This window comes from Stylophora pistillata, chromosome 12, assembly GCF_964205215.1.
Source record: "Stylophora pistillata chromosome 12, jaStyPist1.2, whole genome shotgun sequence".
NCBI lineage: Eukaryota > Metazoa > Cnidaria > Anthozoa > Scleractinia > Pocilloporidae > Stylophora > Stylophora pistillata.
The window spans coordinates 19,921,680-19,949,642 of NC_142530.1; the positions used below are offsets into that span (position 1 = coordinate 19,921,680).

The 27,963-nt window shown below is 40.6% G+C and overlaps 2 protein-coding genes and 1 pseudogene across 2 annotated transcripts; 2 read left to right on the forward strand and 1 right to left on the reverse strand.

Annotated features, from left to right (window-relative positions):
* The first annotated feature begins 5,550 nt into the window (after positions 1-5,550).
* Positions 5,551-9,946, forward strand: LOC148719168 (uncharacterized). The gene is made up of 3 exons (XM_088740589.1): positions 5,551-5,925; positions 6,479-6,618; positions 8,695-9,946. Exons 1-3 carry the CDS (start codon positions 5,911-5,913, stop codon positions 9,071-9,073), a joined length of 534 nt encoding a protein of 177 aa, XP_088596715.1. The 5' UTR covers positions 5,551-5,910; the 3' UTR covers positions 9,074-9,946.
* LOC148719169 (DNA helicase MCM9-like) lies at positions 9,306-21,008 on the reverse strand. Its single transcript, XM_088740588.1, has 8 exons — positions 19,889-21,008; positions 18,813-18,998; positions 16,657-16,850; positions 15,934-16,234; positions 14,780-14,992; positions 13,844-14,063; positions 12,769-12,912; positions 9,306-11,933 (listed from the first exon to the last, which is right to left on the reverse strand). The coding sequence occupies exons 1-8, from the start codon at positions 20,277-20,279 to the stop codon at positions 10,928-10,930; spliced, it is 2,655 nt and encodes an 884-aa protein (XP_088596714.1). The 5' UTR covers positions 20,280-21,008; the 3' UTR covers positions 9,306-10,927.
* Positions 17,673-18,242, forward strand: LOC148719170 (uncharacterized; annotated as a pseudogene).
* Positions 21,009-27,963: the final 6,955 nt, after the last annotated feature.

Consider the following 27,963-nt stretch of genomic DNA (forward strand, 5'->3'; position numbering starts at 1 on the left):
GAATACTGCGTGTGTGCAAAACTTTTGATGGATAGGAGGCTTGCTTTCGTGTTTTCTCACAGAAGTATAAGTACGCTACCACAGGAAATCAAGGTGTTTCTCGAAGACGCATATTTTTTGACGCACATTTTTTTTTTGCAACGTTCAAAACGAAATGGGGACTGTGTAGGATACCCTTCATCAAATACGCGTTTTTCTCCAAAAGTCTCTAGTCTTTTTCGCCACATCGACATTTTGCTTGGGAAATTGGCACAGCACTAACAGAATTGAACCACTAGCGCATTCCCGACATTAGTGCTCTGTTTTAGTTGAGAGGGTAACACAAATTTGTAAGAGAAATGTGAGGGGAGGTGAAGAAAAACTAATGCAGCCCAAAATACTTTCAACAGTTCATCGGAAATTGCTCTAATCTAGCCACTCCATTAAACAGATCGCGTGTTATAGTGGTACTATTTTCCTTTTCAAATCAAGGTAAACCAAATAAGTTTAGTTTCGAATAACTTTTAGCTTTCAATAAAACATCTGTCTCATTTACCGACCACCCTATTTAAAAGACCCACATCATGGATATACGGTTAAAGGACTAACGCGATTTCTCTGTGGTGGCCTTTTTCCTATTCTCAGATTTAGAAAATAACCTTAGCTGGTTGCTGATCGACCCAATTTGACGCCCCCACGATTGAGGGAAAAAAATAGAATAATACCGAATAAATAGATACATACACGAGTCAGACAAAGGAACCCATTGCAGTCTACAAGCATTGGAGGTTAGATAAATAAATTTTGATAAACATCGTATATACAATATATCCAACATGTTTAGTAAGCAAATGGCATGGATGGATCTGGATAATAACTATAATGCATAATTGATTAGCTAAAGATACTTAGGTCACTGTTGTTAAGTGAGATTTAAGTCCAATCGTCTTTAGTTGCATCTTGCTTTGAGAGTTAAGAATAGATGAAGTTGTTTGTCCAAGCAGATAATCATTTCCTCCCTGTTTAAGATGGCAATAGAGGAAAGAAATTACAGTTTTAGATCCAATGGAAATATGTAGCCTTTCGTGCGTTTATTCAATTTTTTGTTCTTTGTTTTTTGGAGAAGTTAAAGGTTGTTTAAAATCCTATACTGACAGCGCGACCTCTTCTGTCGAATGCAGCTTCCGGGAAGGAGGTTTATAAAACCTGAGTGCAATTATCAACAGTTTAACACGAGTGAGATATATACTTTCCGGTTCCTGATTGTTCAAAATCCCTTGTTTATTGTCTAAGTACATTCCTACAAACATCTTACAGATATTTTTGATGAATACTGCGTGCGTGCAAAAATTTTGATGGATACGAGTACGGTGGCCTAGAAGGCTCAACGCAAACAAAAAATATACCGCAGCAAATAAAAAATATACTGTAGCAAATAAAAATATACTGCAGCAAATAAAAAAATCAGAACGCAAAGAAAAAAGTACCGCAGAAAATAAAAAAATGCAACGCAAATAAAAAATACTGCAGCAAATAAAATATGCAACGCAAACAAAAAAAAGGGAAAACGCAAACAAAAAAAATTGGAACGCAACGCCAAGGAAGACTGGGTAATAGTTCTTAGTTTCCCGCCAAAACAGCATGAAGTGGAACTCGCTTTTGGCGACGAAAGCGATCTGCGTAGGATTATAGGAGATTACTTTCATCAAGGGTATGAAAATAGAGTTATTATCGATTTTTTAAAGGAGCAGCATGGTACTGTCATAAGTTCGCAGCAAAACATGGTTTCGGAAAGGTGAACAAGCAAAGGATGGAACGAGTGTTGGAGGGAAACTAAGAACTATTACCCAGTCTTCCTTGGCGTTGCGTTCCAATTTTTTTTGTTTGCGTTTTCTTTTTTTTTTGTTTGCGTTGCATATTTTATTTGCTGCAGTATTTTTTGTTTGCGTTGCATTTTTTATTTGCTGCGGTACTTTTTTTCTTTGCGTTTTGATTTTTTTATTTGCTGCAGTATATTTCTTAGTTGCTGCAGTATATTTTTTATTTGCTGCAGTATATTTTTTATTTGCTGCAGTATATTTTTTATTTGCTGCAGTATATTTTTTGTTTGCGTTGAGCCTTCTGTGCCAACGTATACGAGGCATGCTTTCGTGTTTTCTCACAGGAGTATAAGTACACTACCACAGGAAATCACGGTGTTTCGAAGGCGCCTATCTCTTTTCACAAAGCTCAAAACGAAAGGGTGAATGTGCAGGATAACCTTCATCAAATGACACGTTTTTCTCGAAAAGTCTCTAGTTTTCTTTTTCGCTACTTCGACATTTTGCGCGGGAAATTGGCGCAGCATTGACAGAATTGAACCACTTGCGCATTCCCGACGCGTGGGCGCTGTTTTAGTTGAGAGGGTAGTCGAGTCCAAATTTGTAAGAGAAATATGAAGGCGAGGTGAAGAAAAACTAATGCAGTCCAGATTACTTTAAACAATTCATCGAAAAATTGCTCTAATTTAACCACCCTATTAAAAAGATCGCGAGTTATAGTGGTGCTATTTTCCTTTAGAAATCAGGGTAAATCAGATAAGCAGAGTTTTGAATAATTTTGAGCTTTTAAAAAAACATTTGCCTTATCTACCGACCACCCTATAAAAAAAGACCCACATCATGGAAATACTGTTAAAGGACTAACGCGGTTTCTCTGTGGTGGCCTTTTTCCTATTCTCAGATTTAGAAAAGAACCCTAGTTGGTTGTTGATCGATCCAATTTGACGGCCCCACGATAGAGGGAAATATATATTAATACCGAATTAATAGATAAATACACGACTCAGAAAAAGGAAAACCCTTGCAGTCTACAAGCATAGGAGTTTAGATAAATATTTTTTGATAAACATCATACATACAATATATTCAACATGTTTAGTAAGCAAATGGATTGAGCTGGACAATGATTATGACGCATGATTGATCAACTAGAGATCCCTAGTTCACTGCTCAAGTCCAGTCGTCTTTAATTGCATCTTGCTTTGAGAGTTAAGAATAGGTGAAGTTGTTTGTCAAAGTTTTTTACAGATAATCATTTCCTTCCTCTTTTTCAAGATGCCAATATAGGTAAAAGTAAGTCTGTTTACGAGCCCGTGGCCCATCAGTGTCCGGTGCTTAACTCCGGTTTCCATAGCATGAAGCGACTATGAGTATTTCTACTCCCCACTGGATGGGATGCTAGTCCATCGCAGGGTCACCCCCCAGCATTAAATTTGCCGGTACCCATTTAAACACCTGGGTGAAGAGAGGCATTGTGAGAGTAAAGTGTCTTGCCTAAGAACACAACACAATTTCTCCGGCCGAGACTCGAACCCGGACCACTCGATCCGGAGTCGAGCGCACCAACCATGAGGCCACCGCGCCTCCCACTATGCCAATATAGAGAGGAAGGAAATTGCAGTTTTGAATCCGATGGAAATATGCAGCCTTTCCTGCACCTATTCAATTTTTTTATTCCTTTGTTTTTTGTTTTTTGTTTTTTTTTTTAAGAAATTAAAGGATGTTTAATATCCTATACTGGCAGCACAGTCTTTCCTGTCGAATGCTCCAGGAAGGAAGTTTGTAGAAATCTTAACCCTGAAAGCAAAAATCAACATTATTATATGGTTGTGTCTCACAAGGACTGGGAACTATCGATTCACGAATTTGATTGGCAGAAATCAATCATGAAAGCGGTCTAGATTTTCCCATCTAGACCGGCACCTAGATCGGTCTAGAAAAAAAAAGTTACAAAGAATATAAAAAATTGGCATGTAAGACACAGCCATATAACTGAAACATCTTATTAACCGGGCTAGGTCAGTCTGTATGGGAGAATCCTGACCTCGGTCGCTGATACAGACCTCACTGCGTTCGGTCTGTACTGGCGACCTCGGTCAAGATTCTCCCATACAGAACTCCCACTCGTTTAATAAGAAATAAGTTTAACATGAATGAGATATATACTTCGCGGTTTCTGATTGTTCAAAATCCCTTGTTTATTGTCTCGAGTACATCCATACAAACATCTTACAGATATTTATATTATGATGAATACATCGGATCGTAGACTCAATCGGTTGGAAACAAATTATGTATTATTCATCACGAGATCTATTTTGTCACTGGCTAGTCTTGTACCACGACCTTTCACGGCCAAGCGGTTCAGTTACGATTGCACGGTAGGATCTAGGTACTAGATTAGTTCCAGGCTTACGCATGTATTCAACAAACAAGCTGTTCCATTAATTAGTTACAAGCCAGTAAACAGAAAGAGGTTTTGTAGAAGACCTTGACTGGGTAATTTACATGAATTTTTTCCGCATTGATTTATCCAAACAGGAACTTCGGCAAAATGAACTAGCCCCGTCATTGACCTAAAGCCTCAAGGCGAATGTAAATGTGTCAGTTCAGGGAAAGTTTTAATTAAAGAATTAACGTTAAAGAGTGTTTTCTTGATTTGAATTGAAGAAGTTGTCGCTAAACTCCAAGCAGAGATTATAAACGAAGAAATCCGTTCAGAAAAATGACTTTATTACCATTGCAAGGATAAAAATAGTAGTTACTGTTTATACTGCACCTGTGAATAGCAATGGGGTAAAATGTTTTCGGACACGATCCCGCAGACAAACACAAAGCGTGTGTCTATTTTAACATAACATAACATAACATCAACTTTATTTCAACACGATAAGCGTTTAAAGCTTCGCGCTTATGGGGTCGTGCATTTAAACTAGACGTAAAACTAATATCTATTACTAACTTACATACAAAATAACAGTAAGATTACTAATGGTTAATAATTATAAAAATTTGTAGAGTACATGTGATATAATCTGCATAAGATATCATTAAAAATAAAATAGTCTTGATCACAAAAATTAACTGTTGAGGCAGATGTTACCTTAAAATAAAAATCTTTAAATTCAACGATCTTACTTAATCTTGAATCTATGCTCTTTCGTGTAGCATGAACAAAAGAGCGCTTATCGTTCTTTTTATTTGTATTCGCATTTTATTCGCTTATCGTTCTTTTTGTTTGTATATATGTGGCTAATCTTGGTCAAGTTACTTTTGCATTGCAAGAAAGTTAAATGAAGGCTTGAAAACTGCTTCTAAAGAAAAGTTTAAAAAGTAAGTCAGTCGCCGGCAGAACCTTCGAGACGTAAACGCGGAAAAGTGAATCGACAAAACCGGCACATTAGATATGCAGGATATAAAGACGGAAAACTGAAGTCATGTAAAACCGTGACGACTACAACACGCTGGAGTAATCGTCTGACGATAGCGCAAAGGACACAAACTAAAGAAGTAATTGTTTCGTGAGTTGCTAGCATTTTGAAATTTCGTCGCGATATCAGATAGCAGCCCGAAAATTTATGAATACAATCAAAATAAGTCAAGCGTTCCACATATTGCAGACGCATACACTGTCGTAGAGTTAACCAAGGGGGTTTTGACCGGACGTAGAGCGTCCCTAACTATAGAAAAGAAAGACGCGATTTGCATTACGTCAAAAAACGATATAGGTTTTATTGCGGGCGATTTTCCATAATAGACAACGAAGTTTCTGGAATAGGAAGTCTTATCTAGGGGTTTGTATGATCGATTCAAGAGCAGGCTCAAATGTTGGTTGCTTGACTTTAGAGCAGTTTATTACCACTTTCGTGACAGTTTTGAATAAAATGAGATTATTGTGTAATTTACGCTTGACTTGCTGAGGTACAATATGTTTGATGAGCCCTAACAACTTAAAGAGCTGGCGATGCAACTCAAAGATATATCAGTCGTGTTGTTCAAGGTGTAATCCATATCAAGGGGTATTGACGCTCTTGGAAACAACAGCTGAAGAGCCTGTTACAACGAATTTGTTGTTCTAGCAAACCTTGGTAATTGTATCGACGATTTACAAATGGAAAACCAAAGGGTAAGTCAAATTCGAACGATTTTCGCCGGATTTGAGTTTTGTAGGCTTAGTTTGAACACTGATTTGCGCGCACGAGCATGGCGACAAGATTGCAATTTACAAATACACGTCGCTATTTCTAGGGTGTTATGAAGTTGTAAAACATATCTGAATCTTCAAAACTAGCCAAAAAATGTTGTTAAAGTTTCTTTCGGTGGCTATTATTAGCGATTAAAGCTCTCGATGATCTGCTTCTGCGATTTAAACTGATCACGAGATAGTATTCTGACAAGGAAAACTTTCATTTTCGACCAACGCCAAGGTTATCAAAGGAGACGGTCCGTCTTAATTCAGGATCATAGCGCTCGGTACAATGCCGGCATATGCCGAAACAAAAATGGTTTCAAGAAACGACGGAAGAATAGAAATAAAAGCGAATGATATGAGACGAGGCACTTTTTGGGGGCAACTGAGGAATCGATCCAAGCTCATCATCCTGAGCTGGACAAATCTGTTCAACATAATTTCCAAATTTTGATAATTATTATCATATTTCTGTTTTTGTCGCCGACAGATTTTCCTGGTCCTCACGCTTTTTGTGGGTGTTTCCCTGGCCATTGACGAAATTGGAAATTTCCGTGACAAAACAGCTCCTAACAAGTGGAGTTTCTTTAAACGAAACTGGAATAGGAAATCAAAAGATCCAACCAAAAGGTTTGTGTGTGTATTATATTGCTACTTTTCACGCAATGAGGAATTCACAAAAAAAAGTCTCCACCGCAGTTCTTGGACTTTCTACCACGATTTAAAATTTTGCCGCACGCAACAACTAGCTCTCAAGTGCTTTTAAGAGTGTGTTAAATGCTTATTTTAAAGATCAGGCTTATTAAAGAAAAAACCATAAGCTTCCTTGACTCATGGACAATGAGACAACTGGATGTAGATTTTTGTGAATAAATACTTGCACCGAAACGAGAAGACATTTTACGTCAGGGACATAAAGTATTTCGATCATTTCCCACACTGAACTTAGAACGGGCGGGTTTGAAAACTAGCTATGCAATGCGGAAAAACAGAGCACAATGGACCTTAACGAATTTTACTATCATCACCTGTTCTTTTTTTTTTTTTTGTATTTAGTCAGACGAGGGAAGAGCGAGGCCTAGGGCTAGTGTAAAAGATTTGAAACATTAAGTTTTCTTGTGTACTAAAAAAAATGCTTCCAGAACACGCGGAATTTTTTAAAGAAATGCCGATGTTCTTTCAATTTGATATAGCATCGACAGAGTATTTTCCGCGGAACGGCTTATATCTGGCTACAACTTCCTTATAGCTACCTAAACATGATGTTCCGCATGTTTACTTGATTTTGCAATCACGTGCTGTGCATGCAGTGTTGACCAATCCACAAATAGTTGGATCTGAGTTTAATCTGTGGTCGCTACCATGTGTATTTACTAGACAATTGGCTCTCGTGGTGGTTGTTCTTTTTCCCCTTGCTGCAGGGCACGCAGTGGCGAGATCTAAAGAACCGGCTATTATTTATCATCTGATTTTTTTGGGGGGGAGAATCAGAAGATTTCTGTTGTGTCTCGATAAAATATACCTGATCCCCATGAAGTTCTGTAATGTTGTTTTAGTTCCCCCTCCTCGGTAGTCAACTGGCAGTCAATTTTCTATAGTTCCCAGGCCTTCTCTATACTCTGTTACGGAGGACCGACCACGTACCACCCTTTCGTTCCCCCTGAAAACCATACGATCATCAACCACCCCCAGAAAATTTTTCTGAACTTACACCCTCAGGCGATAGATAATGATTGGTCCCTGGTTAGTTCACAGCAGCTACGACTGCTACGTCCATAGATGCATCTTGGCTCAGTTCAGTTTGGACTCGATCATGTCGTTGTTCCGCAACGTCTCACTTTATTGGTTGAATTCACTTAATATTTGAGCTTAGCCTCTATATCATCTACGATTGAGTGTTCTTTAGCATGTCCAGCCGTAGATTATAACCGGGTGTCTTTGTCAAAGGGGCGTGGTTCTCGCGTGCTTGTAAACGCCCTTCATCGTTGTGAAGAAGTGGTCATTTTTTTTTTTTTTATCAGGGAACAACTGACCAAAGAAACACCCTCGCTCTCCTTTTGAAAAATCCTATTTTCGTCCTTTTTAGAGGAATGATTTTTTGAAAGAGCGGTAGTGCTGCGAATCCTGACTCGCTTTGACGAAGGGTTAACGCCCGAAACCTTAGCTTTAGAATCTAATTACGTTGGCCAAATCACGTGACCAACTCATTTGAGAAAACCAAATTACCTTGTACGCCCTTGCTAAGTACAATTCAGAGGCTAAATCGTTGAGATCTATATCCATATATTCAGACCTCAAAGATCGTGAAACGAGCTCAAATTGATCTTCTCTTATCCCTCCTCTTTCCATGCTAGTCACACACGCAAGTTTATATATGTTAGCCAGGCTCCCAGATGGTCTTCAGCCGCTCGGCTAAAATTCTTCATCCCGTCTGCTAATGATGATCAGGCTACATCATCATCGCCGTCGGTATCGGTGCCGTCGTTACTTGATCCACTGGGAAGGCTGGGTTTTTTTAGGCTGAGTACAAAGGGGCAGTGTTTGCGACGCAAATCATGTGTCACTTGGATTCAAACTTGCACGTATTGCGGGCCTTTTCTTTTGTGATTTCTTCATTTGTGTTTTGGTTAGTTTTGCCACAAAATAATCATGACCATGATAGCATATCAGGATTATCATGAACAATGAAGTGTACTTCTATTTCAGATACCAGCTTCCCAACAAAGTCACTGCTGTTGAATCCGACGACAACGAATATAAATATCATCGTTTGTGTCATCAAAGCCATTCCGTCAAATTTCGAGAAAATGTAAAGTTTGGCAACTTTGTGTTTGAGCCTTTACAATCAAGTTTTGACGAAACAAAGTGCTCTATGTACGGAGTAGATGAATCTGACGTTTATACGTTTGAGAGCAATCCCTATCAGTTATGTGCCGAAAAGGAATCTGTTCCTTATTTTTGCGCTACGATGACTAAGGAAAGATACGTCAAATACATGTTCAAGTTAGGGTCCAGGCCAATTTTCCGAAATGTAAAAGAAACTTATCACAGCGGATGTGAATGTGTTCACGCTAGTGATTTGTAGTCGATAAGCACGTGAGGTATTCTCGAACCCAGATCTCACACATGACTATGGCTGACCGTGGGAGATCTGGTTACCACTACGGGGAATCCTCGTACACTTTACCTGAAGTAACTTTATATATATATATGTATATATATATATAACTGGCCCCCGAGGGATCGTTTTGACTCGTTCCGCCATTCGTAGCTTTTTTCTATGTGTAAATTGAACAAAGTAGGTCAGATAACTCAAGTTAAGCAGAATCATTTAGAGCATATTATTTCGTTCGATCCTTATTACAATATATTAATTATTTAAGTCATCCTTTAGCCAAAGTTACCCGGTCAATGATGGAGTTCTTCTAAAGTAAACTAGAGAAACTACTTTCTCAGACACATCATCCCATGTTCGATAGTGGTTGTTGATGACATCGCCCCCTTTCACGGTCGCCTCAAGTTCCGTCGCCCCCAAGTAAAGTTTCGTTGCCTTGAATTATGGTTGCATCGCCCAACTTGTGAGCTAAGGGTTTGAACGTATTTTTTTACAAAGTTTTAAAGCGGGTGGGGGGGGGGGGGGTTTCGACAGCTCAAATATCAAAAACTTCAACCAACTTTGTGCAACCCTGAGATCGTTGGTTAAGGATTTTGTTACTCGGGCTGTCGAACATCCGAGCTTTAAAGATACATCGAAATCAAGATACATTGAAAACCTAGTTGAATTTTAGTCAAAAGCTGGTGGCGAAGCAACCATAACTGGGGGCGACGGAACGAAGGGACGACCGTGCAAAGTGGCGAGGTTACCTGTTACCTCGATAGTGCTTGAACATTTTTACTCATTTAGTAAGGAAGGTGTGAAATTGGAGAATACTCAATAAATGTATACTGCAACAAGAAATGATCGAAAATCATTCAGTTCTATAGATGATGGGGAAATCATACATTACATTAACCTGACGCGCATATCATACTCCCTCAAAAAAACGCCGAAGAAAAATGGAGTCTTTTTTTCAGAATCTTGAGAACGCATCACGGTTTGCAAAACACTCCGTTCGTAGTGTAAAAGAGGGGTGGGGTCGAAGGATTTAGGTTCTTCACGAACACAATCATATGATCCCCCCTAAAGACTCTATAATATCCTTATGACCCCCCCCCCTCTCATTAGGAGTCAATTTTCTGTAGTAATAAGTCCCCGCTTCACACTCTGTTGGCGACAACTGTTCCTCCTCCGTCCTCCATGAAAACCATGTGATCCCCCCCCCCACCCCAAATCCTTCCACACTCCCTCTAAGGCGTTAACTAGTGACTGGTTCCTTACGATAGGGAAAGAGCCATGTAACGGAGATTTAGCACCGCATTTACGTGAAACGTGAACGGCAAGAGAGACTACGTAACTTAGTTTTCCCCGCCATTTTTTCACGTTTACCGGTTGCGCCTTGCCGTTTCTACGTGAAAGTAACCTTTTTCGCGTTTGCCGTGTTCGTAAGAATTCATTCACTTTTTCTCTCACAGAGCAAAAGTTTATATGACGACTGAAAAAAGGGCACCAAAAATATTCTTTGTGAGTCATACAATACGCCTTCAAATCCTCCGGGACTTGAGCTAACGCGAGGCTAAAGAAGCAAGGTTCACGTTATTTTATGTGAAACGTGAAAGGGTAAGCTGACGTTTGCCGTTTCACGTAAACGCAGTGCTAAATCTCACTATTATCTCACTCTTCGCTGGCTAGTAACGTTTCACCGTGGGTGACAATACGATAAAATTACATTCCACTTGGAATTCCAAGATCTAGAAAGGAATAATGGCTACCGCGTGTTTAATTACCAATTTCGCAGAATAATAGGTGTTTCTTTTTTCTTTCGCGTTAAACCTCATTGAACTATTTGCAGTTCTCGTTTGTCCCCCTTAGCACGTTTGTTGTAGAATGATCGTTCCTTTCTGTCCCACACGACGATATAGCACCGGTAGGCCATTCTACCTCTAAATCTGCGTCATCGAGTTCCTCTGTCGTAAAAATACTGCAGTTCTCTTTCTGCAGGGCTCCGCTGTTATTTCGCGCAACAGTTGTCGTAGCTTCGATCACCGGTTTCTTTGAAAACATTTGAATAATATTTTTACTCTTTTCCAACGAAGACAAGGTTATACGTGAATCATTAGCACTTCTTGCAAAATTGACATTTTCATTGCTGTTTAAAACTGTTCTCAAAGCTGGAGGATTTCTCAAGGGGTTCTTCCCGTTTGAATTGTTTATTTCGTTTGTCTCTTCGCTATGTACGGATTTTTCACAAATAGATGCTTTATCTAAAACGCCTTCAGTGATAGTATCCGTTCCAACATTCGACGATGCGATTGGAAAGACTCCTGTTAATTGATCACGAGAATATAATTCAGGGAAATCGTTAGAGATGTTGTTGTCATTGGCGAGATTACAGCTTTCTTCATCACCGGAGGAACTTTGCTTTTTGTCCTTTTTCTTAGCACGCAGATCGATATGTGCATCTTGAGTATCATTTTTGACGTCACTTCCGCCAACGTTAGAACTGTTCCCTGCTCTAGGTGTCTGTGGTTCATCAGTAGCTGCAACCATATCATCGAGCTGCAATCGCTTCAGGACGAGCTTGGCCTGGCGCGAGTACTCTTCTTGAGGGTCATCCGGGAATTTGGTATGTAAAGCGTTCATACTGCCTAATAAGGCACTGTTTTGCATGGAGCACTCTACGCATGTGACAGCGGTAATCGCGTCTTGGACAGTGACGAATTCACGGCACATCAAGCGTGCATGCGCCTGTGCTAACCTTATAAGGCTTTCCAGTAACCTGATGGTGGTCCGTGCTGCATTGCGAAGGTCTGCCTGCCGCTGACAATGATAATAACGGCTCAGGATTCTGCAAGTAAATTGAATGCTCATTAACTAATTCAAATAAGTCCAAGAAACAATGTACAGAAAAGGGACGATTCTTAAATAAGCGGTATCCCATCACCAGGTAAAAAGTTGAATCAAAATACTTTAAATTAATCTGATGAATTTGTATCGGTCAAGAAAAACTGCTGATGGGCGTTTCCAGTTTCACCTAAAAACTTTCCAGTTTCAGTTCGTAAATAGAGAGAGTTAGAACCGAAGCTTGAACTTGGAATAGACATACACTGAAATTTTGCTGTCTGACGTTCAGCCTTTTGGGTAATTCGGTTGAGATATTTTGATTTGTAGTGACGAAAATTCCCCTTTTTCACGGTTTGATCCTTGAAGCGGCCAAGAGTTTTGCTTCTTTTCAAAACGGGAATGTTGTGCTATTGAGACATCTCCCCGCCCCGTTTAGTTTCCCTGAACATCTCCTGGTGTCCATTTCTCTTCCTTAGTGGGTAGTGGCACCATCAAAATGAAGTTTCTTGCCCAAGAACACAAAATAATAGGCCATTTCCGACTTCTAAAAAAACTCTCGCATAAAGAACGAGGCCAAGCACAAAACCTTATGATAATAAGTTTTCTTTGCATGAAAATAAAAACTCACTTCAAATCAAAAGCTTTGCACTTACCCTCGTTTTCAAAAAGAGGCTTTGCACATATCGTAAAACGCTCAGTACCCGGCCAGGGCTCGACCCCAGACCTCTCAAATCGGAATCTTCTCCCGGTAACAATAGCCCACCGCGTCTCGACACAACTTACATTTGTAGCCCGCTACGTATAAAAGAAGTTTACACATGTGCATTTGTAACACAGACCTGTTGCTTTCTGGTGTGAGTTGAGGCTTCAAAGTTTTAACGTAACAGAAATAGGCTTGCATCCTTTCCATGCTCCAAAGCGGCTCTGATGAAGAGGCTGTTGTATGGAGGCCCTTGCCTTCCAAAATAAACGACGATACAATTCTAAAGCAAATCAAGAAGTCCTGCTTTAAATACACTTTCCATATCGAAAGTCATCCACCTTCAAAGAAACCCCCTCAAATACAAGGGTATCCCCAAATTATCCCCAAATTATCCACGATAGATTTTGCTGTTAATCTCGTGCCCAGATCCCACCGCGTAACTGAAATGTAGGGACTTAAACCATCGCTTGGCCGTGGGAAGTCCGGGTGCAAGAATAATTTTGCCGCGCTACTGAGATCGAAATTTTAAAACTTCGGCATAAATTGTTTCAGAATGCGATTGAAACTAGTACAAAATAAACTGCTAGGGAAATATCTAGTTTTGAATGGAACAAACCGAGACATGATTTGAATTATGATTCGAAAAGGTATTGTTTCAGGAAATTTTGACATTTGACATGAATTTGCCGGCGGAGTTAGACCCGCGGCCCGCATCCTTCAACAAACGTTTTCGAATTTGAATCTTCTTTCGATTTCCTTCGCGAGGATTGCAATAAAGGCTTCTATCATCATGTGACTTGAAATTCGATAAAGGCAAACCTTGTGAAGAATGCCATTGAGGGAGAAGACTGCGGTATTCTTCACTTTTATGCCCTGAAACTAGCTGTAGGCTATTACGACAGCAAAAACGCCCGAAATTGCGGTTTATTGGTCAAACAAGTGTCACGATGTGGTGAAATATGAGATTGGATTTCCCTTTTTTTTTCACTGAGGGAACGGAATTTGGGTCCCTGGCATTAGAAATCACGAACAAAAAACTGGCGATGTGACTCAAATTGACTCCCCAAAGAGGTTGGAATGGGAACTGGAAAAAAACTTGGGCTGCAAAATGGGATTTACAAGCCTAAACCCATCCCTTTTCGCAAAGATCCTCCCAAAAGCAGTCATGCTTATATTAACAGCAACAACAAATCGAATTAGCCAGCATGTACCTGTCCCACTCTTCATTTCTTGCATCATGTAAGACCAGCAGGAGATCAAATCTGCTCAGCAATGGACTGGCCACAGCAATGTTGACACTGAGGGATTCTGACGGATCATACGGTCCTTTTGGGTTCGTGGCTGCTAACACAGTTGTTCTTGTGCTCAGTTTGCACACCATTCCAGCTTTTGCCACACTGATCGTTTGCTGTTCCATGGCTTCATGAATGCCTGTAAGATAATCAGTTTGTCTTTTGGAAAAAGATAAAACAAGACCTTCCAGAGAGAAAGAGTTTCTTTCTCTTTTTTTTCTTTTTTTTTTGGGGGGGGGGGGGGGGGGGAAGGGGCCAGGCAGGTGTGCCAGAAGGGGATTAAGGGAGCTTGTGCAAAGAAAAATTGTGTCGTGAAAAAATCAGTAACACGCATGTACTGCATCATTAATGTCCCTGTGATTCACCCACTTGTTGCAGACAACTAATTCTGGCAAAATTTGCAGCTTAGGCATAAAAGAAAACATTCCCTCTGATAGAGAGTAAGAATGACCATCTTATTCCACAGAAGACTTCCCACTATCTGTAGAGACATGGCAAATCTTTCTTTTGAATATTTGACCAGAGCAATTTTGAAATCTCAAGATTGATGAATTTGGTATTGTAACAGGCATAAACTCATGCAGTTTGTGCTAACATATAACTGAAAAGGCTATACCAAAAATCCTAGCGCTTGTCTATGTACAGGACTGGGTCATGTTTATGAAAAAAATGTAGCCCAACCTTCCCTGTCAGACATATAAACAAAACTCACTAACCAGGCCATGATGTTGGCCATGGTTCAGAGTTGTATCTGGAGACCAGCCCATTAAAGCAAACACCTATTTTGGTCTGAAGAAAGTGTACTTACATGAAGCTTGAAAACAACACTGTAAATAAAGAAAAATTATTCCTCACATGTTCTATCATGCTCCTGGATACTGTTAAACTCATCGATACAGCAGAGACCACCATCTGCAAGAACCAGTGCTCCTGCCTCCAGCTGCCATTCTCCTGAGTCCCTCACGGCAGCCACAGTCAGCCCAGCACTTGTTGAGCCGATTCCTGTGGTCAGGACCGAGCGAGGCATGATCTTTGCTGCATACTTTAGAAATTGAGACTTCCCTGTGCCTTGAAAAAAAATTTTGACAGCTGAGTGCAGTTCTTAAGGCACCATACTCAGCAGGGTTTACTCTTGAAATTGGCCAAAAGAGAGCCCATGTCGGAGACTTTGTAATTTGAGTAGAACAGAGGTTTAGTTTCTTAATAAACACCATTGATTGTGGTAACCTTGAGTGAACTTTCATTGATTATCACTTAGCAATGATCAATGAGAGATCAGATCAGTCATTCTATTACATGATATCTCTGTATATAACACTAGGGCCCCACATATTTGGGGGAGTAGTTTTACACACCTGTTGTAAGACGAATTCGAGAGACATTGATTAAACGCTTAGTTTTTACTCAGTCGAGTCTACTGTTTAAGAGCATTGATAAGTCACAACCCCTCGTAAATGGGGCAGAGTTTACAAAACCCACTGGGCACCTTTTTTAATTTTAGAGGAAGTCCTTCTTCAAGGAAAGGGCCCTAGTAAAGGGATACTTATAAAGTGTTTGAACTTATTTGCAATGTAGTATAGTCAGTGAAATAACAAAAAGAAGGGTAATTGAAATGAAACTGGGTTATAAAAATCCCAAGAGTTTTATACCTTGGCTGCCCTATCAACCTTGTTGTCACTCATATAATTTGGATATATCAACAAAGTTGAAATGGTAAATTGGCCACCATAATGATTACAAAAGCTGACATTTCGAGCACTAGCCCTTCGTCGGAGTGAATAGAGGAATTGTGGGTTGAGTGTGCTTTTAAATGGAGCTACCATTTCAACTTTGTTGATATATCCAAATTATTTCATTACCCCCACCGACGCAGCCCCAAACAGTTTCTTTAGAAACTATCAACCTTTATTGTTGTCATTCATGTTTAGAAAAAAAAGTGGTTACGGTAACTCTGATCACGCAGGTGTAGCTATGGCAATACAAGTTGAGACACTGGAACTGTCAATTACCTGGATCCCCCACCAGCAGGAGATGGGACTCCCCTCTCACCCGTGTTCCAGAGGCATCCACTCTCTGCACCCCGCCAATCAGAATCAGAGCAACTGCGAGCTTGACGGCATACAAGCCATAAACTTGAGGGCAGAAACTTGAGAGGATATGGTTCCTTCCTAGAAGGGGAGAATGTTTAAATCTTTCCCAAAATTCTGCAAACTCTTGCTTCAGTTCTTCAGTAACTAAAACTGCTGCTCTCTGTTCATTGTTAACGGAGACGTGATTTGCCTTGAACACCACCTCAAGATCACATCGGCTCTAGAAGTGTGTATAAAGAAAACTCAGTAAATGATTAGAGCAAATGCAATAACGGGAAAATCTTGCACCCAAGCTGATAAGCCTTTTAAAGAACAATAGTGAGTGCACTAAGCCTTTGATATGAAAATAAGTTTTGCTTATCATGTGAAAAAAATTCATCTTCATTGAAAAGGTTTTGCACTCAGCCTGCCATAATATGCCACTAATTATTTTTTAAAAAACTTGATGCAAAAATAACTGGCCTTACCCAGCTTTCCCAAACATAATTACTCCCAAATTGCTTGATTATGATTTAATAACAAAACAGATCTTTTTTTTCTAGAATTCTGTAATTAAATTCAGAAATACTACATGTAACAGCAGAGGAAGAAAAATACAAATCACCAAAAGAAAATTTGGAAATAATGATAACTTTTCATTACATCTGGAAAAACAGGTTTCCATCTCCTCATTACAATGCCGCACACGGTGATGTCATCCCCAGCTTTACAGCAATCTACCAAGTCATTTTCAAGAATGACCCACATTGAACGTGGAATGGTACCAACTGCAAGCTTTTGAACTTGTTCTTGTATTTTGATTTCTTGATAATCCCGGCAACTCTTTGGCTCTGATGCTTTGAATACAAGAAAACTCAGGTTAATACTCATATGACTGTAGAATCAATGATCAGTAAAAAAAAAAAAAAAAAAAGACCACTGATATTGCAGACAACTGCTAGGCTTTGGTATCTTAAGCTTTAATAAAAATCAAAAAGATGATGTAAGACGTCATCTAATACCTTATCTGATTGAATTTTGGATTCACTAATCAATAACTAATGATTGGTTGCTCAACTAACCTCCTTACTAAGCCAGGTCTTGACACATCAAAAAGGACAAGACAGAACGCTATGTCTCCAAGAAAAAGATGTCCATTTTAGACTCAAAATCAAAATAGTCTTTGAAAGGAGCTTGTGAGGCAATTTACATCAGAGCTCACAAGCCGACCTTGATGTGGCGACTAGATCAATTCACTTAGAGCAAAACTCTGACAGCCTTCTTTCAGTACTGTGTAGCATGGAGAATTCATAAATTTTATTGAAATTGTCCATCCCTACAAAATTGATCAATCTTGCCATGGGAATATTTTTCCATATGGTAAAACCTTAGTTTTTGGGGCTTTTTTGGAAAATAAAGGTCTCTAAAGTAGTTACATTGTGTAGTTCATTAACACATCACTACATTCGTTTATGTAGTGATGACTCTGATTTCCACCACAAATCAGAGTCAATGTGCCAGTTTTTCGATAAACGTGGTTACCCTGATTCTGTCATTCAAGCGGGTTACCCCCACACCCAACTTAGTGATCGACATTCAGCACTACAAACATCACAAAAGGAAGATTCCGACTGTATTCCATTCACTCTCGCATTTCACCCTCACAACCACTCCGTTAAATCATCATTCTTAAAAACTTTAAATTACTTCAAAATAATCCAGAGACAAGCACTATCTCTTCGCAGCCTCCACTCATTTCATTCAAATGCGACAAAAACATAGGCAATTTTTTGGCCAGAAGTTCTTTTCAGACTAATGACCAACCAGGCACTTTTAAATGCGCTCATGCATGATGCAAAATGTGTCCTTTCATTCACAACACTGAGAAAATGTCGGGACCCAAATGATCCATTAAGATCACCGATCACTTCATGTGCACCTCCGCCAGTGTAACCTATTGCATAACTTGTACTTATTACAAAAAGATTTACATCGGCAAAACAGGGAGAAGACTAGGTCACCGATTCCGAGAACACCTTCGCGACATGGAGAGGAATGACAAGGACACATCGAAACCAGTCACTAGACATTTTAATTTACCTAATCATTCTAAGCAACATATGGCAATCTGCGGTCTTTCCTTACACTTAGGTAGCACAGAAAGCCATAAAACTCTTGAACAAAAGCTCATCTTTCAAACCAGCAGTCTAAATCCCACAAGTATCAACGAATGCTTTTCATTCCACTAATTTATTCGTGTTTTTCTCGTTGCCATGTTCCCACCAATCAAGTAGCTCCATTTTCTGCCTTTAAAAGCACAAACAACCCACAATTCCTCTATTCACTTCGACAAAGGGCTAACACTCGAAACGTCAGCTTTTATAATCATAACGGTGGCCAATTTACCATTTCAACTTTGTTGACATATTGAAATTATTTAATTATCCCCCACCGATGTAGCCCCAAACAGTTTCTTTAGAAACTATCAGCCCTTAGTTCATTAACAGTTTGTCAGTCTCAGTGGTCTTTGACCAAGGAAAAATCTCTAATCAGCCCCATGTTATTTTGTCAAATAAACAGTCAATAAAACCCTCAATTGCTGACTCAGTCCACCTGTCAGTCAATCAGTCGGTCTGTCAGTCTGTCAATAAGTTGGTCTGTCTGTCAGTCCATCTATCTGCCAGTCAGTCTTTCAGTCAGTCCATCTGTCTGTCAGCTATTAAGTCTGACAGTCTGCCAGTCAGCCAATCAGTTACTCACTAACACATACAATCACTTATTCACTTACTCACTCTGTAAATCTCTCAAGAAGCACTTACCACCATTTGACAAGCAAGAAAATTTGTTTGAATTACATTCCTTAGATGCAGGGCACTTGGCTGGTTTAGGAATGGAGTAAAACTGTTCAAAGTCAGCTTGTACTCCAAAGATATGTTTACAATGTGCACAGATGTATTCTCTCTCATATTCAAGCAGTTTTACAGTGGATACTCGAATGACAGTTCCTGAAAATTAAACAATATCAATTGTGTGAATTAAATAGCTATGCCAAGGACTCGTGGACTAAAACAGTATAGGTTTCTCTTAACCCTATAAACCTTAACATCAGTGTGCAAATTCTCCATACTGTTCCGTATACATTTCCTAAGGTGATGGAAGGAGAAGTTCTTTAACAATCAAGAACTTCTTTAGTTGGTGATTGGTTTCTCTATTCTCCTGACTTTGATGGATGATTCAGGGGTGAAACTGAATGGAGAAATTAGAAGTCAGTCACTTTTAGAGGGTTAAAGGGTCAATACAGATAATGGTTTGAACCCAGGAGTAAAATTTGATTGTGTAGTCTGATTACCTAGGTGTGTGTAGTTCTGAGAAGATCTACACACACTATGATGTTGTCATTAGCTACTATTGACAAGAGTACTTTGCAGGATTTCTTTCACATGTAGGATCAGACTACATGACAAAGAATTTCTTGTCACCCATTCTCCATCTTAGTCGTCAATTAGCCCTTTACCCCTTGGCCATAAAGAGCACCCCTCAGAGGGTTGGGTAAGAAAAAAAATGCTCTCACCTACAATTATAAAATGAAAAGTGATCCTGGATTGCCTTAACTTTGGGTTCCATGGACATTTGTATTGGCCCTCTGTGATGTTTCTCAACCGTCCACCCAATTGAAGTTTAGGGTTCTCTTCTTAAAACCCCTGAGAGTGATAGGCATCTTAATTCTCCCAACAGTATCACTGTACAAGGCGGTATTGATTGCTATACAAATTCTCTTTGTAGGTAGCAAAAGAAAAGTAAAGAGAACAGTATGGAGAAATCGGAAACTGATGTTTGGTTGTAAAGGGTTTCGCCATGCTCAGTCCTCATTCAATGTTTCTGTCTTAAAAATTACCTGAAATAGCAAGAAAACGACCGATGTCTGACGTCTTAGGTATCTTATCCCTTCGAAGTTCCGGACAGATGGGAAGATTGGAAAGCCTCACGTGCAAATGTGCTTTGAACGACATGGAAATTTGCGTTGTACTTTCTTGCATAATCAAAACGGCCGCCTGAGCCAGAGCGCCATCAAACAAGGGCAGCATATTGTTCGGATGTGCCAGAAGCTTTTGACTGACCTCAATGTTAGAATCAAACAGTTCTAACACGTTGACAACAACGCAGTACTGGCTTGATGGGTCATCAGCTACTAGAACGTTAACGATATCTTCTTTATGATGTTCCTCGAGAAACGCTTGGAACGTTGCGATGTATTCGTTTTCCTCTCGAAAAGCAGCTTGTGTCATCTTTGTCTCGTTCTCAGTGAGAAATAAAAGTGATCAGGTCACTGAGTGATGTTTCTTAAGTGTTATTTTTCTATCTTACAATTTTCACTTTTGAACTTGCTCTGAAGTAGCAAATTCCCCGCCAAAGGAATGGTTGAGGAACTGCTTCATGTATTCATAACTATAATATCTCGGCTCACAAAATAATGAATACGACATCTAATCGATTCCTATTTGAAGCTCATAACTCTTCTAAAACTGCCAACAAGGTCGACCTCAGCCGCCTCGTTTTCTACAAGGGAAAAAACGGCAAGAATTCCATATAACCCCATACAATCTTTGTTCAATGAAAACGAGAGATGACAAAACGCGGAGCCCTAGTCCATGGAGTACCCTATGCAGTACCTGAATGGAGTACCCCCAAAAATCATGTATTAGTGAAATACAATACTTTATGAACATGGTGAATCGTTTAGATGTACATATCCTGAAATATTTTGAGTTTGTCAGCTCTCCGACTGTCGCAGTTCGATGTAGTACACGAATTGACCGCCATCTTAAAATTAACATTAAACTGCTGACCGCCACCTACGGAAAGCTTTGATGTAGCTGTCATCCATGAACGTTATCGTTAATAAACTTCTATCGATCTATTTTCATATGATCTTCAAGAGTCCAAAAGGACGGACATCCTTCATTCTGCAATGGGTTTTACGTCTTTAAAAATACCTGTTAAAGTGTGGGGTCTGTAAGAGGTGTAGCGCTCCATTTAATAACACAAGGCCTCATGGGTTTCTTAATTGTGCGAAGCCATGAGGATACAAGCTCACATTTGTAGGTTGAGACTTAACAAAGGTAATCCATAATCGTTAAACTGAGCTTCTCCTCACCCATCATATTTGTCGCATAATAAAATTGAGGTATGTAAACAAACCAAAAAAAAAAAAAAAAACAGTAAATAAATCCTTCGGAAATGTAGTAAGCTTAAATACTTTGCCTCGTGCAGAAATCGAAACAGTGGGTTTTTTCATCCCATGGAGTTGTTGTTCTTCCTATCAAAGGACTCATTACACAGCGGTAAAACCAAAATGGAGGATAAGACTGAGAGCTAAAACAATCCAGCAAAAAACTGGATTGTATTAAACTGAGACATTCCGAGAGCCGGTAAGCTCAAAATATTTTAGGATATGTACATCCAAACAATTTACCATGTTTATAAAATATTTTATTTGACTTTTAGGGGTACTCCATTAATTAAGGTACTCCATAGGGTACTCCATGGAGTAGGGCTCCGCATTTTGTCATCTCCCCAATGAAAACAATAGCGATAACAGTAGAATTCCTCAGTGGTTAGAAGTCTTTATTTTCAAAGTTCTGTTTTTTTTTCTTAAGTCTTTTTTGAAATAGGGTAGATTTGAGGGCAATATCTAAACATCGAGGGTAATCCTCGGAATTTGGGTGTGCCATTATTGGAAACTAATCCTTGATAGCAGAGAACGACAAAGCCGTGGGATCGTCAAGATAGGCTATGTTTACTGCATCCCCAGGTCTCAGGTATATATATATATGCTAGTTAATATAGTTTACTGTATCTTTTAATCACAGAGTGCCCAAATAGGTTACCTTTTTTTTTTACGAACTGTGTATTTTTGAACAAGCTATGCAACCACACATCTTAACCTCTGGAAAAGAAACTGAAATTTGGTGGTGTGCAGTCTCGTGTGCATTTAAAAATTAAGTGATTCCTGTTGTGTTATTTATCGGCGAGCGTAAAAGATCCGAACGACGCCATTCATTCAAGAACTTCCAGTGCCTTTTTACTGCCCGTCACGTGACTCGGTACAAAGTACAAACTATAACAATTTTGACAACACAACATCTCCCCCTTTAAAAACTACGGGGAGAAGCCAAAACTACTAAACATGAAGGTAATAAAGTTTGATTTAACTTATAACATGAACTGTGTAAACTTAGAGATCGGACTGTTCAATTCATAAATTTATCCCGCACAGTCACAAGTCCAATCTTCTGGGGGCACTGACTACTCGCCCAGATCTAGTTGTGGTTGCACCAGCTGCACAAGCAGCTGCCGGAACATCCAACTTGATCGCCTCTGGAATTTGCTTGCTCGAATCAGGAAAGCTAGGACCTTGCTTGCTCAAATCAGGACTGCTAGGGTACAGCGGAGTAAGGTCCTTCCGGTTCCTTCTGATAGTTCCTCTGGGGCTGCTAACAATGTATGAACGAGGTGTCTCAGCCTCTTGAGTCACGGTCGCTGGGACTTTCATGTCTCGAATCCAAACCTCGGTTCCCACAGGAATCTTCTTTTGATCTCTTGCGCCATGATGAGAATCAAAGTAAGCCTTTTGCTCTTGCTTTCGAACTTCCTCTCTACCTCGGACTATAGACAAATCAGGCCAACCGGGTTTCAGCTCCACCGCAGCAAGTGGAACTCTGGATCTTATCTTTCGACCAAACAGAAGCTCAGCTGGACTGTAACCATTCTCTAATGGTGTTGAGCGATATGCAAGCAACGCCTTAGCAGGATCATCCTCCTTCTTCAGGACATACTTTGCGGTCTGCACCGCCCGTTCAGCCATCCCATTTGATTGGGGGTACTTTGGACTGCTTGTCACACTTGCAAATCCCCATTCCTTTGCAAATTTAATGAATTCAGCTGAACTATACTGAGGACCATTGTCAGATCTGACAGAGTCTGGAATTCCATGTCTCGCAAACATAGATTTCAGCGCCTGAATGACATCTTGCGAAGTCTGGGATGATGAAAGCAAGGCCACCTCAATGTATCGGCTGAAGTAATCCACGACCAGCAAATAGGTGCGGCCCTTTAGCTGAAGCAAATCTGTTCCGATGATCTGCCATGGCCTGTTTGGAACCACTGAAGGAATAAGGGGTTCTGCTCGGGAAGATCGGTGTTCTGCGCATTTGCGGCATCCCTGAACCATATCCTCAATCTGCCTACTAAGGCCTGGCCACCACACAGACATCTTGGCACGGCTGCGACATTTTGTGATGCCCTGATGGCCTTCATGCAAGCGATCAAGAATCTCTATCCTCATGCAGGACGGTATGATGACTCTGGAAGCCTTCAGAAGTAATCCCCGAACTAAGGTAATTTCTCCTCTCTCACTCCAGTACCCTTTTAGTGCCTCCGGAACTCTATCTTTTTCTGGCCAGCCAAGTTGGCAGTAGGCTGTAAGTTGTCGGCATACTTCATCCTCCTCTTGTCGTTCCCTTATCTCTTCCAGACGTCTGTCGCTGGCTGGAATTTCACTCAAAACACTGTGCGCATACAGGGCTATTTCTTCTTCTTGTAAGCCTGACTGCTGCTCCTGGTTTATCGGAGCTCTTGAGAGAGCATCTGCTGTTGTCAAACTCTTGCCTGGAACGTGTGAGATGGAATACTGGAATCTGAGCAGCCTCATTCGTAAACGCTGAATTCTTGGTGGCATTTCATTTAAGTTCTTTGACCCCAGGAGAGGAACTAATGGTTTGTGGTCCGTTTCAATATGGAATGGCTTACCGATGAGGTAGTCCGATAACCTTTCGCATGCCCATGTCACTGCTAGAGCCTCCTTTTCTACTTGGGCGTACCTCTGTTCTGTTGGCGTCAGTGCCCTGGATATGAATGTAACGGGTTTCCAACCGCCATCCTCTTGGGCTTGGGTGAGAACCGCTCCAAGACCAAACGAGGAAGCGTCCGATGATACCCTTGTCTCTTTGGCTGGATCATAGAGGGCTAGTGTTGGCGTAGAGGCTAGGGCCTTCTTTACGGCATTGAATGCTTCCCGCTGAGCCCCAGTCCAGAGCCATGCATTGTTCTTACTCAGAAGATCCCTCAGTGGCTTTGTCATGTCCGCCAGGTTAGGAATGTACTTCCCTACTTGATTGACCATGCCCAGGAACCGCCTTAATTGTGCAATGTCAGTTGGTTCCCCCATCTGTGCGACAGCTTCCACTTTAGTGGGGTCGATTTGCACTCCATCTTTGCCGATCACGTGCCCCAGAAATTCCACTTTATCTGTTGAGAACTTGCACTTCTCCAGGTTAAGGGTAACATTAGCATCTGCTAACCGCTCCAGTACTGCAATCAACCTCTTATCATGCTGCTCTTGGGTCTCTCCAAATACTAAGATGTCATCAACTTGACACTCCACCCCATCGAGACCTTCTAGGATCCTCTGCATCGCTTTCTGGAAGTGTTCGGGTGCTGAAGAAATACCGAAGGGTAGTCTTGTGAAACAGTACCTTCCCCATGGTGTGATAAAAGTGGTAAACAGCTTTGAATTCTCACCTAACTTCCTCTGCCAAAATCCACTATTTGCATCCAGCTTAGACATAATCTTTGCGCCAGACAGTTTGGCTAGAGTTTGTTCAGTTGTTGGCATTTGGTGGACCTCTCTCTGAACAGCCTTATTTAACTGGACAAAGTCACCACAAATTCTGACACTGCCATTCCTTTTGGGTACAACAACAATCGGGGAACACCACTGGGTAGGTTGATCGACCTGTTCTATCACTCCCATTTGCTCCATTCGCTCAAGCTCCTTCTTCACTTGAGGTAGTAAAGGAATAGGAATACGCCTTGGGGTACACAGATTAAATGGAGTGACTGATTCATCCAGCTTGATCTCGTAAACACCATCCATGCATCCTAACCCCTGAAACAAGCTGGGGAATCTCTTCTCATAGTTGCTGTCCTTTGAGTCAACACCAGAGATTCTAGCAATTGTCCCGAGCCGGCTACACGCGCTTCTTCCCAACAAGGACTGTTCAAGGCCAGGAACCACATAAATTTCGTCAGCACAGCATTGCAGGTTATGCGTAAGGGATGCTGTAAATTTACCTTTGCAAAACAGTGGTACTTTGCATGGGCCATACAATTTCTTATCAGGTGGAAGGAGCTTTTCCTGAATTGACAAAAGACCAAAAGTCTTTTCTGATATGACAGAAACATCAGCCCCACTATCAAGCTTGAAACTAACTGGGCAACCATTTACCAGGATTTCAGCTTTCCACGGATGTGCCTGCATGCTGTCAACACCGATCTCTCCAAGAAACACACTGGTATCTGGATCCTCAGAAAACTGATCCTCGGTTACAACTTCTTCAACCTGTTGGGACATGCATACTCGGGCATAATGACCTTTCTTGGAACATTTATGACAAACAGAATTAAGTGCAGGGCAATTCCCTCTGGTGTGATTTGCAGATAATCCACATCGTAAACAGCCACTGGGGTTTGACTTATCTCTAGCGCCAACGACACCTCCACGTTTCTTTGGTGGAAACTTCTGCAACTTTGCTCTGAATTTGGCTCCAATCTCATCGATTTCGGTGGATGTCGACCGCTGACCACTCCTAATGACTTCTTGTTGTTTCTTGACTGACTCGCTTTCCCTGGCCATTTTCACAGCTTTTTCAAGAGTCAAAGTCGATTCCAACTGCATCTTTTCACTTAGTGTAGCATCTTTAACTCCCACCACAATACGATCCCGAATCATCTCTTCTTTCAGGGCGCCAAAATTGCAATGCTCGGCCAAGCAATGAAGCGATGTGATGAATTCCTCGGCGGTTTCGTCAGCCTGGGTTCGCTGGTTGAATTTCGCTCGTTCGTAAATGACATTTCTCCTGACTAGGAAATACTGGTCGAACTTTTCCTTTACTTTGTCGTATTTTAGCCGGTCTCCCTCATCGCCAAACACAAATGTAGTCATAACATCGTCGGCGGCATCGCCCATCGCGTATAGCAACGTGTTTACTTGAATTTCTTCGCTTTTTCTGTGTAGATCACACGCCATCCGATATCGACCGAACCGACGAATCCATTTTTCCCACTCGTCTGGCTTTTTGAAATCGAACATTTCGGGTGCAGTAATCTTGTTAGCCATGATTCCTCCAGAACAGTAGTACGCTTACTTCCCGGGTTTCTTCTGCTGTCGCGGCGAACAATTTCTCTTTTGTCAATATTTAGCTCCGCTCGAGTAACCTCAAAGAACTCTCCTGTATTTTCCTCTAAGGGCCTCGACTATCCAGTTATTCTTCTCGTCAAGGGACTCAAAATCCCACTTCTGACACCATGTTGTGTTATTTATCGGCGAGCGTAAAAGATCCGAACGACGCCATTCATTCAAGAACTTCCAGTGCCTTTTTACTGCCCGTCACGTGACTCGGTACAAAGTACAAACTATAACAATTTTGACAACACAACAATTCCTACATCATGCCATCAAATTATAGACTGTTTTAATATGCTAGATTTAGCTCCATACGATGTATATGTCAAAGTCCATTGCAATCTTTTGTCTCAAATATAGTTGCAGATGAAATAATTTTTTGTTTTAAATATGGATAGGGCTATTAATTTTAGGTGGCATGACTCAAACCAAATTTCTCTAACATCCGTATGCATATTCTCCATACGTACCATTTAAGGATCATGTGGACCTAAGGCATCTGTTGGAAAAGTATCAACTGACTATTGATTTGAATGTCAATCTATGGTTAGTCTTTATATTGGCTGATACTGGCTCAAAATGTCAACCAATAGTCGACCAACTGCCAGTTGGCATGTTATTCAAGTTGGTAGACTGTAGGTTGCCACTGTTAGTTGTTACTTGGTTGGTATATCATTTGACACTCATCTGACACCTTTATGTTGCAATCAGCAGTTGGTGGTATATTGGTCGAGTGGTGATGGTGTATCAGTAGACTGTAGGTGGTATATGTGTATTGTTAACCATGGTTTTGATGGAAGGGCAGCCATCTCTTAGTCTCTTCACCATATATTATCAATAGAGAACACGACAGATCCTTTCAGACCAGCGTTAGCTAGTTTGCAGTACCTGTATATAGAAGCCATGATAAAAAAAAAAAAAAAAAAAACAGTCTGGAATAGATGAATGTTGCTGAAAGTCCCTTTTACATGGCTAGAGAAAATAAGTTCTTATTTGAGTGGAGAAAATTGAGCTCAGTAACAAGAGCCAACCAAGTGGCAGTAGTGTGGGCTGAGTGTGGGTATAAATTCTTTATGGGCCGATACATGGCCAATACTCAACGACAGATGCCTTAAGTAAAGATGGTGCCAATTATGAGCTGAGTTTTAGATCTGGCATGGTAAACCCTCAGGGGCATAGCTATGATTTTTCAAAGGGCCAGTCGCACTGTGTCGCCCAGAATGCCCTTACTGCTGTTATCTTTTACATCCACAACATATTTTACTACAATTTACATTTTGCTGGATCAGCAGTGAGTGATTTATGTCGTGCAGGTTCTTCAGATTCATGCTCTTTTGCCATCTGAATGATTTCTGTATGTCATGGAATTTAGAGAAAAACGAACAGTGTCTCATGGAGTAGGGTCATAAGAAACTCAGGACCTTCCGTAAGCTACACCCCTTTGCCTTAATTGAGTTCAACATTAATAGAATTTATACTCATTCATTTCTGATGAGCATCTTCTCTGTTATGCTGTAATGGACAAGTGAGGTCATCACATGAAGTAGTTACTACCTCTTGTCAGATGCCAGTTCATCTCAAACAACTATTCCACTTTCCTCAACACTTTTATAGGGGGCTGGTACAAGTAGCAATTGGTGGTAAATAGTGAGTTACTGCCTGACATTTTTATTAAAGGCTTGATATTTTTTTTCAAGGCTCCATTCATGTCTAAAGACAGCGATGCA

Excerpts from the sequence above, each read along its gene's own strand:
- LOC148719168 (XM_088740589.1), top strand. Across the intron at positions 6,619-8,694 it reads TCAAAAGATCCAACCAAAAG|ATACCAGCTTCCCAACAAAG; the intron begins GTTTGTGTGTGT and ends CTTCTATTTCAG.
- LOC148719169 (XM_088740588.1), bottom strand. The coding sequence starts at position 20,279 with ATGACACAAGCTGCTTTTCGAGAGGAAAACGAATACATCGCAACGTTC. Across the intron at positions 12,913-13,843 it reads AGAAATGAAGAGTGGGACAG|AATTGTATCGTCGTTTATTT; the intron begins GTACATGCTGGC and ends GATTTGCTTTAG. Across the intron at positions 11,934-12,768 it reads CTCACACCAGAAAGCAACAG|AATCCTGAGCCGTTATTATC; the intron begins GTCTGTGTTACA and ends ATTTACTTGCAG.